Here is a 15,250-nt window from a genome sequence, read left to right on the forward strand (position 1 = left end):
AACTGGGGAGGGGAGAACAGGTCTGGAGACATGTTGTGACTGATGCAGTCTTTATTTAGATTCTCCAAAGGTGTGGGCTACTTAACTGTGTAAAACCATGAGGTCTTAATAAAAAGATTCTTGTTGTAGGGAAGAGCCCTCTTTAATCCACCCTTCTACTACCATGTTGCTGTGACATATGCTGTATACGTTTGTTGTGAGTGACGTGTGGCTTCCTATAGATGAGGTTTTGCTATTGCTGTGTTTTTTCAGAGGGAATTTACTGATTATGAAGGACCTAAATAAATGAATTAAATAGCTGGCAATAACAGGAAAGGTGATTCAGATAAGAGGGTTTTTTATTTATTTTATCTCTTGGCGTTCTTTGTATAGATTTTTACAATGGAATGTTTCTATTACTCTTTGGTTTTACGTGCAGAGTCTTTATTTACATAGTGGCTTTACCATAGATACTTGCATTAGAAGCATTGGATGTTGCAAGCATTTTTAAATTAACTGCGCTATTGCTGAAAGTAACTAGGACTGTTACGGAATAAAAGATTGCAAGAAGCTGCATTTTTCTGATGCAGATTTTTAACTGGTCCATTTTTTTTTTTTAAATACTAATTGATACTTATTCTTTCCTGAATATTTTAATATCTTTTCTGATCTTTTTTCAGGATTGTCTTTGCTGATTTCTTTATTATGAATCTCATTCTGTGGGTGAAAGGATCCTCAGCTGCCATCCCTTTTGGCACTTTGGTTGCTATCCTAGCTATGTGGTTTGGAATTTCGGTCCCCCTAACCTTTGTCGGTGCATATTTTGGCTTCAAAGAGAAGGTAGGGCTCTTTGAATACAGTTTTGAAATACACCTGTCCTCTGTAGTTGAGCCATTGAATCCCTAAGCATACAAGAACTGGTTGGATTGAAACATCTATGGTCCTATGCTTGTAAAATGATGTTTCACTTTGTCATGATTTTGAAACCGAGTATATGCTTGTAATGTCACACTAAACTTTTTTTTTCTGTCTGTTCACTAGAATCAGAATTTAATAGTGCTCTTGGAGGTCTTGCTTGCCTTTTGTACTTTAGTAATATCTCAGCAGTTTCATTTTTGAAGTAGTACTTCAGAAGTACTTCAATTTGTACTTCACTAGTTTGAGATAATGCCAGACAACTAAGAAAAAGTTTGGGGCTTTTTTATTGAGGACTGAACAGATTTCTTTCCTTCGTGTTCCGACTTGCTTACTGGCCCATAGTTGGACTGTCTAAAGCATATGTGTGTTTTCCTAATGATGGATGTCAATGTAGTTTTTTGGTTTGGTAACTTATGATAGCTTATGGATGAAAATAAGGTTATGTTTATCAAATCTTCAGATGCTAATATTAGGGAAAAGTAATCTTACTTATGATGTAACAACTTACCTTTTAATTATACTAATTTCTTTCAAAGCCTATTGAACATCCAGTTCGTACAAACCAGATTCCTCGCCAAATTCCGGAACAGTCCTTTTTCACAAAGCCATTGCCTGGTATCATAATGGGTGGTATCTTGCCCTTTGGCTGTATTTTTATTCAACTTTTTTTCATTCTGAATAGCATTTGGTGAGTATCACTTTTTTTTCTTTGTTGTTGTTCTGATTATGTTGGTTTGATAATAAACACACAGTGAGTTTGAACATCCTAAACCAATTAATATAAGGAATAAACCAATTTTTAAAATTTTTTATCTTCTTGCAGACTTTTGTGGAATTTCGAGAATCTGCATATTTATTCTTGTGCTTAGAACTTATAAAACTAGTTATTGACAACTGCAAAGTGTGACATTATTATATATATAGTCCTGTTGCCTTCTTTTAACTTTCTGGCTTTGAACAGCACAAGCATGGTTACATGCTGCTGTGGTTAGGTGGAGCCTAATCCATTGTGGAACCATATTATGGTTTATGAAACTAGTATGATCTAGCAGTTTCAGCTGTTAAATCAGAATCAGGTCAAGATCTTGGGATTCCGTGTTCTGCAAAACAAAGACTCCACCCCTTGTGAAACATGCACGCCGCTCCTGAATCTTGTTAAAACCTAGTCAAGTGGGTGCATGGAAAATTTAATCGGTGCAATCTTTCATAACTTTCACAATGTAAATATAAAATGTTTAATACATTGTTGTTCAGTGGAAAATATTAACCTGTAACTGCCAGGTTTTTAATATGTCCTCAGTTTGTGTTGAGATTTCTTTCAGAACAGTTTTTCCTAAATCAGTTCTTAAATGCAAATATATTAGATACGTTACCCTTTCACAGTAGTCCTCAACAGAAGTAGAAACTGTGTAATATAGCTATGCTGGAAAATAAAATCAGCTGACAAACAGGTGCATTCTGGACTTTTGTAGTTGAAATTGCCAAATTCCTGAATTGTTTCTCATTATTTATCCTACAGAAGGGAAGCATGGAGGGAATGTGCAACTAATACTCCCTCTGTCAAATCTTATACTGCAGTAATTGTCATCATCACTCAATAAAGTTGATTTGGTTACTTCCCTTATCTGAAAGCCACCAGATTAAAAGTAAACAAGTATATTTCCCTTGCATTTATTTTTGTGAGTGCTTTTGTGTTTGGTTAGCCCTTGGTTTGGAGTCAGACTTGGTATGGGGATAAAGTGGGCGTTGAGGACCATCTGACTGATGTAGTGAGGAGATGCAGAGACACCTGGAAAACTTAGCTGCAGTAGGAGGAAGGAAGTGGGTATTGTAGCTAGGGAAGAGTACCAGTGATGCAGGAGTCCAGGAAGCTAAAGGTCCTCTTAACAAAGAGACCTGGAGCGATAAACGTGTCTGGTGAAAATTGTCCATAACTGTTCTCTGTGAAGGTTTATAGATGCTGATTTCTGGGGAAGTATAATTGAAGACTTGGAGTGTTGCTCTGTAAAGCAGTGGTTTTATTACTGCTAGCTTAAATGAATGTATATTTACAAAGTATTTTCAGGTAAAGAAAACTTTATGAATCAGCCAAGAGTGGTATAGAGAAAGTTACCCCAGTGGTGTCGGTTTTTTGGGTTTGAGGTTTTTTGTTTTGTTTTGTTTTTTTGATTAGCTTAGCATCTGGCAGTATAACACTGAAAATTAACTCAGAACTTTAACCAAAAATGACTCTTGGTTTTATTTTTTTTTATTTTAGGTCTCATCAGATGTACTACATGTTTGGATTCCTGTTCCTAGTTTTTATAATTCTTCTAATTACATGTTCTGAGGCTACAGTTTTGCTGTGCTACTTCCATCTGTGTGCAGAGGTAAAAAGTACAGTTTTGATGTAGACACCACTTGTAGCTGGAAGATGTTAGAAATAGAGTTGAGGTATTCACTTACACTGTGAATGGATTGTATTTCAGGCCTTGACATGTCTGTCTTAGCCACTCTTCTCCTGAAATGTGCCTTTTGCTTCAAAATCCACTGTTTGCAGCAGATAAGCAAAAATAAACAGCCTTGATCTTAGAATAATTTCATGTTCATAGTGGAAGCAATACAGCTGACTTTGAGAAAGAAAAAAGTAGCTATGCTCTGTGTTGGAATTTTTCTTTTTTTGAGATATGTTTTGAAGAATTAAATGTATTTCATAAGACAATGTTATTTTTTAACCGGCTTATTTATATTCTGATTTCTATGCGATGTCTCTTACGGAATGGTTTATTGTTTCTTTCAGGATTATCATTGGTGGTGGCGATCATTTTTGACAAGCAGCTTTACAGCAGTTTACCTCTTTATCTATGCAGTTCATTACTTCTTCTCTAAACTCCAGATAACAGGAACTGCTAGCACCATTTTATACTTTGGTTACACAATGATCATGGTCTTGATTTTTTTCCTTTTCACAGGTGAGTACGGTGTTCAAACTAAAACAAATGCAGGGGTTTCTGTTTTTTTGAAATGAGAAACATTAGGTGAAATTCAGATTATCCGAAACATTAAATACAATTTATGACTCTTTAGGCAGTGTTACTTTTATGGTTTGTGACACCACATATCACAGTAAGATATTCTTTAATATTGCATGTTATATTAACAGTGAGTTCAAACCATTATATTTTCAAAATGCTGTTCTTGTTTGCTTTGATATCAGGGTGGTTTAACTTGATTCTGGATTTCATAATTGGTTCTAGAAGCTCTATAGTTAGAGATATTGTGCTCTGCATATGGAGAATAGTAAAATAAAAGATGCTTTCAGCTTTCGCTTTTAGCAAGTGAAGTGGGTTGGTGCTGGGAAAAAAACTGTGTGTTGACAATAGAGAGTTCTAGTACTGTTAGAGACGGTCTTACCTGCTCATTAAGCACCACTTCTTAATAGCAGGCATGTACCTTAACTGGAGGACCCTATTAGAAACATCTCCTCCATTTTTTAGTAGTCCAACTTTTCTGATGTTACTTATGCACTACGGAATTACTCTAATGTTCACACTCACTTAGCTCGAACTATAATTTCGAGATTGATTTGATGTGAAATCTGTGCCAGATTGACCATGTGTTAGATAAAGTTAGAAGCTCTTTGAAGGGTACTGGCCCTTAAAAATAGCCAGGAGCATTTTGTGTTGGTGTTCATCATACTACTGCTGTGGTATATGTGGTTTTAACACGTGAAGTCAGATCTTTTATGTATCACTGTGCTTAGCATCATGAAGTACTGCAGTGGTGAAACGAGAGAAAATGCTAGTTCATCTATAATGGGTTGTTCCGTAATCCAACCTTTACATTCATTCCTAAGATTTGTAATACAGGATCTCTTTGGGGATGTTTCAGATTGCTGCTTCTTAACATCATCTACCTGATTATTGAAACCTGCCATAATTACTTTCTGTTGGCTTTATGAAATGCATTGTTTAACTCCCTTGATGCAGTTAAAAAAGAGTAGCTAAAACAAGTAACGAAAGTAAGTCTTAGCATCAGACTTCAAGTTTGTCAGTTCAGCAGTGAGAAGGACCCCTTTCATCTTTATTGCCTCTACTACTGGTTGAGTATGAGGCCAAAAAAGCACTGTTCATAATAAAACACAGAAGAAAATTACTGTATGGGTTTGAACAAAGCAAGTACTCTGTAGATTATCTGGCACTTATTGCTAGATTTTTATTGTTGCTTGTTATTTAGACCTGTGTCTCTTCAAAAGAAAGGAAAAAAAAAAGTTTTAAGAAGAGGAGGGGGAAATAAGGGAGAATTTAATTCTTTTAATTTTTAATTATTAGAAGGCAAACATAGGAGTTGGCATATTGCCTGTTAAACCCCTGCTTAAATCCTGGCAAAACAGACAAACTCCAGATGTCCTTTATAATATATATATTAAAAAAACCCAAACCAAACAAACTATAGTGTAAAATGTTTTAATTACTTTTAAACTAAAGCAATATGTTAATGTGTGTCTGGGTTTTAGCATAGGTTAGTTGCTATTCTGCCAATTTCAATTTCACTTACAAGATGCAAATTGGTAGAATTAAAAATAGCCCTTTCATATATAAAATGATAATTGAAATTGTCATGGCAGCTGCTGAAATGGTATTAAAAGCTTCAGATGTGCTGATCCTGGAGTTCTTGATGTGGAGGCCAGCGAGGCCCCAAAAGTACAATAATAAACTGGGCTGCTCTTACTTTTGCAGTGTCTTTTTCTTTAACAGAAACACGGTAGTGGTGGCTATGCTGTATTTGTAGTTCATGAAGAAAGCTGCTAGCTACATGGTCACTTCTTTTTTTAAAGTTGAATAGAATAGCTAGTCACTAGAAAGGTAGAAGGCATATGGAGTGTGTAATAAATGCTTGCTAATGTAAAATGCTGTGATAGGTTTCTTTACCATATTTAGTTTGATGATTGATTTTTTGGGGGCTGAAACGTAAGCTGTTATAGATAGATGACTCAAGCAAAGTTAGGTGTAAAATATTCCTTAATAGCACTTGCTTTGGAAAATAAGGGTTCAGTCCTTCAGAAGTTTATGGAGGTGAGGGAGTTTACTAATGCAGCTTTACATGTGCACAATAATAAGTGTTCTTCCTGTATGTATGTTCCCAAAATGGGGCCTTGAGCTGTTCCACTTAAGTTAGTACTAGGTATTTTGGTTTTCTCTCTTCTTGCATATTAGGTCTCAGCAACTCTGACAGAAATGTAAAGGGCAGCGTTAATACCTCCTCCATTGTGGTGTGTTGTGTCACTGTGGACATTACAAAAGGGATCGTAATGAATAAGTAAATAGGAACTGAATGCTTGTATGGCGACGACGACAATAATATAATCTGACCGGTGAAATCTAACAATTAATGTGCACACCCAAACAGGACAATTTTATTTTAAAGTACAAAGTGTGGCTAATCTTTCAAGAAATAATAAGTGTGGTTGAAAGGGGATAGCTAGATGATTACATGCGTTTTATGCTAGGAGACAAAAAAATGCTGAACATAGTCAAAGCATGTTGCTTTACAGTGACCTCTATTTTTGAACATAATTTTCACTTGTGAGTTAATGCCATTTTCAAAATCGAGTTTTGATCTTCTGGGTAGATTGTGTTTAGAATCCGAGATTCTGAAGCACCCACCACTGTGCGGTGATTGAAACCAGTATGATACAGAGAGCTTTTAAGGTACATAAGAAGTATCAGCCAAGTGCAGAGTGCTTTTCTATTTGCTTTCTTACAATCTGTTCGTGCTTTGAATTCTTTTTTCTTCATTAAACAATAAAGCTAGAAGAAATGAATAGAGCAGAGCAGTCGGCTTAATGTATTTTGGCATTATTCTGTGTAATAATCCTTGTTTTTAATTTTGAATTTAAACTAGTTTACTAATAACTTTCCCTTAGCCAGTTAGATGCTAACTTGTGATCTTCTTCCTGTGTATAAGAAAACTGTTGCTGAGTGGTAGTGTGTATTGAACAGTATAGAAACTGGAGGACAAAAAGATAAAAAAACAACTGAGGTGTCGGTGTCTCCCTCGTAAGTATAAATAGATGCATTGGACATATTTTGCTTCTTGGCTAGAGAAATGACTTGAGACATCTTCACAACTGGGTGCTTGAATTTTAAATAGCTCCCGCAAAAATGATGTTTTAGCTGTACCTCCCTAGGATGATCAGTGATGTACAGTGGGCTGCAGTGCACTAGGATGGCATCAGTTCCCTAGACTAGTAGGGGTTATTTAGAAAGGCAGAATCTTAAAATACGAAGGTCGCCCACTTGAGGAAAAATAAAGGTCTACCCTGCAAAAGTTAGTTCTTAAACATATGTTGTTCATATGCTTTTTCATTTAATTTAAGCTGGTGAGTGTTTAGGATTGTCTAAAGTAAACATGAGCAAGGAAACGAGTTTGTAATATTAGATTAAAACAAATAAACAGATTTTACAGGCTCATTGGAGGAACTGGTGTCAGGCTTGGTATCTTTGTGCTCTGTCGTTTGGTAGAGATAGCATATGAAAGCTGTAAAAACCTTACGATGGAAAGGCATTTAGACCAATCAGAAAATAATTTGAGAGATCTCAACTCTTTCAACTAGTGGGGTTTTTTCATTTATTTGTTTGGGGTTTTTTGTTTGGTTTTTGTTTGGGGTTTTTTTTAAGTACTTAGAGTTTTTTTTTTAACGGCTTTAAAAAAAACACCTTTGGGTATCTGTTTTCTGTCATGTTGTGCTCATTGATGTCTGTCAGCAAAGCAGTAAGCTGAAGAGGTATGCTGCTTGTTGATAGTGCTTCAAAACTTTGCTTTCAGTTTGAATATGTTTTGAAAGAAACAAATATAAGCCAGATCCTTGGGTGGTCTTATCTAAAGCTTACCTAAATAGTCCCACTATTCTAATGAGAGGCACATTTTGAGTAAGGGATGATTCTAATTTTGGTGCAAGATGTGCTTAGAAAAATGTTCAAGATTGAAGAGCTGAGTATGCTTTTCAAGAAAGTACATTTCAAGCCACGCTACTTGAGGTGGCAAGGTTGTATTTTAACTAGTGCAGCTAATAATGGCAATTTTACTGGGAGAGCTACAGTTGTAGGAAACCGAGCCTGCGCTTACCTGTATTTTAAGATTGGCTTTAGTCAAAGTAGTTCAAAGGGGAATCTGAGAACCTGTTATGCTAGTCAGCACTGGCCTAAAGATCCAGTATGTTGATGCTTTTCTGTGTGAAGTGCTAAAATTTGGAACAAGTGGCAAACTTGTGAAATGGGCTAAAATGTAGAAAACGTACTCCGGCTAGAATTTTCAAACAAGCCAAACTAGTTCAGAGTTGGTCTTCTTCTCCAGTCGTTACTCATTTGCAGTTCCCTTTCTGATTGGGATGTTTACTCCTGTACAGAAAGTTGGAAGCTTTTTGACTGAATTACCTTTTGTGAACCTCTTAGTGTTTCATGGAATCGCAAGCACCCCCAGGTCTGAGGTGGAAAAAACACTGAATTTCAGTGGAACCAGGCACTGTACTGCTTACGTTCTTCAAAAAAAAAACAAACTTAAGCCTTTTGCTGCAGTACTATAAGCAATCCTGTAGGTAAAGCAGCTGTACAACGTAAAGCAGCTTATGAATAATATTTCCTTAACTTGCATTAATGTCTGTCTGTTAGTACTGATTTTGTAATATCACCACAACTCTGTGCTGACCTGAGCTTTCGGAAGTTCCTAGTCTGAGTGTTGGGCCCGTGTTACTTTTTTTAAAAAAAGAGAGGGAGCGCACTAAAAATGCCTGGTTGATTTGCTGTGATCAATTCTCACTTCTAAATCTGCAGCTGGATTCTTGAGGTGGATTTTCAACCTAGTTGTGATTCTGTCAGCACCTTTAAACCATTCTGATCTTTAAGCGTCAAGTGTACTGTTTAGGAGAGGTACTTTTGGGGTCCTCAGTTTGATGGTTTTTTTGAAGTTTCTGGTCCATAGAGCTATCCACATGTGGAATTTGTAGGGTACATTTGTTCATGGGAGGGAAGAACTCATTGCAATACTTGTAAGCCCTAATTATCGATGTGGAGGCAACAACAGAAGGAAACTCTGCTGACCAGGGAAGGTACTGACTACATAAGGCTGTATCTTGGCGCTGTCTAGCCTCTCTCTCCTGAGCTTGTAAGTTCGTGGTTCAAATCTGGTGTCTGACAAACGTTACCATTTACTGCTTGTGTTAGGAAACATAGTTTTACTCTAGTTCCACTACATTGGCAAAACTTCTGATAAAGTCTAAAAAAGGAGCAGGGGGTACTTGGTCTCTGATTTGCTAAACAGACTTTTTTTAGGAGGGAAGTTGAAAATCAATGTTACTAAAACCTGTGAAAATCTGTTTATAGATGAAATGCTTGTTCACAGTGTGAAGTTTTCAGATTCTGCTATGAATGAGGCCATGTTTTATAGAAAGCTGGTGTATCAGAAAGATTCAGAGTGACAAGGATTGGAGGAAAATACTGTGGATTTAGAGTGCGTTCCCCTATTAAGTTATGGCATGCTCAGAAAACTGTGTGGAAAATCTCATTGTTGTGTTAAAATCATACATTTTTGTTATGATATTACAGTTTTGTTCTAGAACAGCAGATAGATTTTTAAGATACCTCATCTGTTAAACATTTGGAAGAAACATTGCTTTCAAAGCCATAAAAGGCTCAAAGTGGGCTATATTATAAAAACAACTAGAAAGCAGATGCTGAGAACCATTATTAGGAAAAAGCCATGAGAGTAAGGCTTAGAGTAACAATGCTGATATTGGAGTATTGGACACAGTAGGAAGGAGTGAGAATTGACCATAAACTGGAAAGACTTAGCGATGTCAAGCCTACAAAGGAATTAAATTCCTTCTGTGGTTGGTGTCTGATCTCCTATCGACAGCAGTAAATCTGCCGTCTCCTACTGTTTCAGAGGATGATAACTGCAAACTTGGAGGGAAAGAGTAATCTGTGGCATATAATAGTAGGCTGTCAAAAAGCCTTTAACTGCAAATATACATGGTAGCACAAAGAATACAAGAATTGGCATATAGATAATAAGCATCTAAAGACAGGTTCCGCACTTATCAAATGTGTAGACTTTGTCTGAAAGACAGAAATGTAATGAATGTAAAAAAGACAAGTGCTTAATAAGGAACCTCCTAGTTAGTAAACCAGTTACAATGAAATAGTGAAAAAAGTTGGAGCTGATGTTAAACAAGGGCTGTGCAAACAGAAAAGGATGAATGTAAAACCGGAGGGCTGAGTGCATGATCTTGCAAGTGCCTATAGTGTAGCTGGTAAGGGCTGTCACAGGGCTGGCGTGTAGCTGTGTCTTTGAGAATGAATTCAGCTGAAACTGAGACCTTCCCTTTTTTTAGCTGGTAAGGCTTAACATCTGTGTGGCAGTTTACCCCTAGGTAAAAGCGTGAGGAACGATGCATCACTTCCCTTAGAGGCTTAAGACTTAATTGTATGGTACTCCATGTCTCCTTGCATACCAAGTTCTTAAAGTGATTTAAAAATAAATGTGATGGACAATGTCTTTGCAGTTGCCCCGAAATAGTGACTGTGGGGTGCAAATGACAGACTTGTTCTTCAGCTTAAAAATAGAAAACTGGTATAGATGAATTCATTCAGTGTCATGTCCTCTCTCCATCATCTTACTCTGCACTGTGCTAACTCGAGCCACAGGACTTGACATGTGGCCCAATGTCCCTCCAGGAGGTAGTTGTGGGTTTTTTTTTCTCACACTGTTGGGCTGGATTGGTAAGAAATCAAGGAAGGCTACACCAAACCAACCCAAGCACCTTAACAGCAGCACTCCAGGAAGGGGTATGACACCAGGGCAAGCATGTACTGGTACTTTCTCCCAGCCTCCCATCAGCTGTGGCTCAGGGGCTTTTTTAGCACTTGAAACAGTGTCTTTGTAATTAATAGCCTTTGGATTTCTTTGTTCATTAATTTGTTCAGTTGCCCCAACTAGTGTATGTTTTATTTATCTACAGTGACCTGGGAGAAGAAAATCTGCAGCTTGAATACACATTACACAAAATTATGTGTTGTGGTTCGTGTCACTGCTAGTTTCATTTGATGCTTGCTCCCAACTGCTATGGCACTCAGAGCATTGCTTTAGCAGAAGGAAGTAACGGGATATACAGAGTAAGAAGTTCCCAGTTCTTGACTATAAATAGGGCACAATGAACAGAAAACCGGGCCAGGTGATTTTTCCCAAGGCCTTGTTCTGTGTCATAATTCATAGGTGGCTATGGACTATTGCAGACCAAAAAAACCCAGGTAGGCGTTGACTTTGTGTGCGTAGAAAAATCAGTTTCTTAAATGGCGCTGTGCCCCTGCTAGCGGTGATAGTAGCATCACCTTTGGTGGTTTAAATGTACATCAAGCAGCCTAGGCCTAAAAGTCATCTTTGATCTAAATCAGTATCTTAGCCTAGAGATGAATGTGTGTTGTTAAATTTAACAAGTGCTGTTATTCTGGATAGTTAGCTGGATTACAATGTTATATACTGTCCTGCTGGGAAGTACTTGTTAGATTTTTCTCGCAGAGCAAACTGGAAGATAAACTAACCCTTTTCACTTTTTCTCATTTTAGGGACTATTGGATTTTTTGCCTGCTTCTGGTTTGTAAGTAAGATTTACAGTGTTGTGAAAGTGGACTGAAAAGCTTTGAAGTGTCTTTTGAACATATCTCCCGTGCTGTTTGATAATTTTTACCATGTATTGAAAAACATCCTGTGTAATTATTCTAATTTGTAAAAGCTGAAGAGCAGACTACAGCATAACATACAGATTTTTATGGAAGGAAATGGCACCATTGGAAAAATGTTTACATCAGCATACTCATTGAATATGTTAACTCTAATAATTCTAAAAATTATATCCCATATTTGATTTAGGACAAATAAAAATTCAGTGAACTAGTTTATTTGAAAAATGAGTGCATTATACAGTCCTCCAGCTGAAATTCCTTGTGATTTTTATTTTTTTTTGTTACCTCTTTTGGTTACCATTTATATACCATGAAAGCATAGGACTGTCAAGTAAATCTGTGTAAAATGTGAATTTTTTTAACTTAACTATGATTGTACATATTGTCCTGCACCTTCTTTACAACTAGATATCTTCTTACAAATGTACATGCATTTAGTGTAATGTAGACTTTATTAAAAAATATCGACACTGGTTTTTGTTCAAATAAAACTGCACAACTCCAGCTGACTTGTTTCCTTTCTTGTTAATTAGGCCTTTGCTACTTGGACACAGATCACGTTAGTTTGACCAGTCGATAGCTCTTGAGTTTTATATTGTTTATAAGCAGTTTGGCTGTGACTTTGGCTGCAAATTGTCTATGCAAGCAGAAGGACCGGTAGGTCACCTGAATCCATGGCTGTAGGATGGACAGAGGCTTCTGAAGCTGCTCCTGCCGTTACCTGTGCCTCAGCTGTGCGCTTACTCTTAACTTCACCCAAAATATTTTTTGCTGGGCAAGCCATTACTTTCTATCAAAGCTGGGGATGAATAAGGGGATGTTCACTCAGATTAATGGGTGAAATACTCAAAGCTTATTAACTGGCGTATGGAAACATTCATCACTGGAAGCTGCTTTTCACTGTTTAAGCCTGCAATTTAACGAGACCCAAAATTACTTCATATCTTTTCGTAGTCATACAAATACCACGTAATTGTAGTTAATGTTTAATACCCTTTCCAAAATGTAATCTTTGGTATGAGGATTTCAAGTCTCACCTTCACGTGTAGGTGTTCCTTCCAGGTTACTGCAGTGTGGGACAGATCACCTGGCTAAGCTGGGGCGAGTACCAGGCTGCATCTTTTGAACAGTGCTTGTGGCATAAAAATGAGCCTTCAGACAACTTCATAGAAAGAGCCAAGCATTAGTGTACCAGGAGGAGCTGGCTACAATAAAGATTGTTTCAAGTGAGGTTCAGGTATGCTCCTGGTGGCAACTCGGCATCCCAAATGTTTTCCACTCCTACCACCAAAATCTCCATTTCTGTCCTGTTCCCTCCCAGAGGTGGAAAACCACAGAGTTGCCGTTAGAGAAACCGGCTTGCGGTTATCTGCTGGTTCGAGAGCACTGTTCACTCTACTAAAGATTTCATGCTTACATTGAAATTGGTGCTGCTCTGTTGAAAAAGGTCCTTCCTATTAAATCTTCTATTTAAAGTTTTGGGGGGGGGGGGGGGCTTATTTGATAATTTAAAAAAACAAACAAACAAAAAAAAGAATTGTTGGCTGAAGCTGCTTTTGAATTTTACGTGTTGAAAGGGAAATTAATTCATGAGAGAATTTGGAGCTACAATTGGCGTAAAATCCCAGCAGGAAAATTTGCCAGATTAATAAATATGCATTTCACAAGAGGCAAAGTAAAATGAGTTGTAAAATTGTATTTGCAGTGCTTTCTCTGCTTTTACTGTGACTGCTGGTGAGCTAAAAAGTAGAAACTGAGTTAAGCGAATTTCTGAAGCTTGCCTATAGTCTAGAGCCAAAGCCATAAAAGTAAAATCAGTCATTCTCATGCAGTTATCATCAGAGAACTTAGTTTCTTTTTTGTAATAGGCCCCATTAATGCAAATCTGGCATAATTCATAATGCAACAGTCTTTGCGGTGGAGACAAAACGTTGCGGAGCAATAGAGTGTATCTAAAACAATCAGAAAAAGGCTTGAGTTTTGGTCTCATTTCTTCAAAATACATGGATGCTGTCATGGCAAAGGCAATTATTCTGCTGTAATGGTCTGTCACAGGCTGTACGTTTGAGTATAATTAAAGTGAATTTTAAGGATGCTCTTTATTTCCATGCCACGGGGATGAGCTGGGGCAGGCAGTATCCTGACTGACTAATATCTGAGTGGTGGCCTGTTTTAAAATAGTTTGTCCGTTGTTGTTTTCCCATCCGTGGACACCTGTGATATTTGCTGCTGCTGCTGCACTCCCCCTGCCTAAGAGACAACTACCCCTCTTGCCTCTTGAAGTCCTCTACAACTAAATATTTTTGCTGGTCCCAGATCTGAGGTTTGTGCTGTTTGCAGAGAATCTGGACATAAGCCCTCAGAATTTTCTGCCATCTTTTTTTGACCAAGGCAAAGCTGCAAGCTGTCTTTTGGCTTTACGCTCCTAGAGGAAGCCACCGGGCTGTAAGTTAACACAAATCGTTAGGAGCAGGTGTCAGTTTAAAGGTGGTGTAATCCCTAGCCGGAAAGTAGTAGCCAAACTTCTTGGTTTTAATTTTTTTGGGCACAGAATGGGCTGTAGCCATGTGGTTTTCCAGTGACTCTCGGCGCTCTTTGGGAGTTTTTAAACTAGGGGTGAAGATCTTGTCTACTCTGTGAATCAGCCATGGGTTTTGAAGGTGAAATGGTCAGTATGGGGGCACGGATGTTTTAAGTACTTAAATTACCAGTAACTGGTGTCTGATCTCTAACCCAGTTTATGTTAATTTATGAATAAGAGCTGTCATGTGGAAATAACCGTTATTCATTAGAACATTGGGCTTAGTAAAACATTCCATATTCTGTTGCAGACACTCAAGCCTTCCTGCCTTCCTTAAAAAAGAAAAAAATAGGTTGTTTAGCTTTTCTGAAGTGTGTGAATCTACATTGCATTTTTGCGATGCTCCCAGTAAAGGACTTGGAGCAGATTAAGCGAAGCATCTCCCGTGTAAGACTCGTCTTGTAATAACCACCCACATCCAGCAGACTTTGTAGAATGTCACGTTTGTCATATTTTAAGTAAAACTTGACAAGTTATAACAGAACCTCAAAGGAAGGAGGGATTTCCGTGCCGATGTTTTACATTTCATTCCACTTGCCTGAAGAGTGTTGAACAGATACCGCCTCATTTTCCTTCCTGAAGGTAAATGCCAGAACAAGGCCATGCTGACGTGCGGCGAGGGTGGGAGTCGAGTGCACTATGTATATAGGATTCATGCCCATGCCTATGTACACCGCCTACAGCCGGTGCTGCTGCGGGGGAGCTGTGATTAGTTGTGATGGAAGGGTGTTTGATGAACAGCAATAAACTTGTCTTCAGTGGCTTGCTTAATGTTCCTTATACCAGTTGTTGTGCTTTTGTATTTGATAACACATTCCAAGTTCACATTTAAGATTTGTCTCAGAATTAATAGCTTGAAAATTTAGAGATCTATTGCACAGGACTGGAGGAAAGGAAACCAAACTTTGCCTGCAGTTAAATGCTGGTGTAGATGTGGGATCTCTTCTGCAACCCGTGGGTGAGATCTTGAACAACAATCACCGCATGATGATCCAGCTGTGAAAATCACACATAAAAGAAGGAATATTATAATATTATATTATATTTTGCATTG

At 37.7% G+C, this 15,250-nt stretch overlaps 1 protein-coding gene across 1 annotated transcript in view; it reads left to right on the forward strand.

Moving 5' to 3' along the window:
• The window catches only part of LOC104012868 (transmembrane 9 superfamily member 2), a 34,325-nt gene extending 22,206 nt beyond the window's left edge, over window positions 1-12,119 (forward strand). The window contains exons 13-17 of the mRNA XM_087749063.1: window positions 660-819; window positions 1,434-1,585; window positions 3,155-3,266; window positions 3,677-3,848; window positions 11,499-12,119. Coding sequence (XP_087605189.1) covers window positions 660-819; window positions 1,434-1,585; window positions 3,155-3,266; window positions 3,677-3,848; window positions 11,499-11,566 — 664 coding nt within the window. The 3' untranslated portion in view covers window positions 11,567-12,119. The remainder of the gene's footprint in view (window positions 1-659; window positions 820-1,433; window positions 1,586-3,154; window positions 3,267-3,676; window positions 3,849-11,498) is intronic.
• Window positions 12,120-15,250: the final 3,131 nt, after the last annotated feature.

The sequence above is a fragment of the Nipponia nippon genome, unplaced genomic scaffold (assembly GCF_047370975.1).
Source record: "Nipponia nippon isolate SJK-2023a ecotype South Korea unplaced genomic scaffold, ASM4737097v1 scaffold_12, whole genome shotgun sequence".
Taxonomy (NCBI): Eukaryota; Metazoa; Chordata; class Aves; order Pelecaniformes; family Threskiornithidae; genus Nipponia; species Nipponia nippon.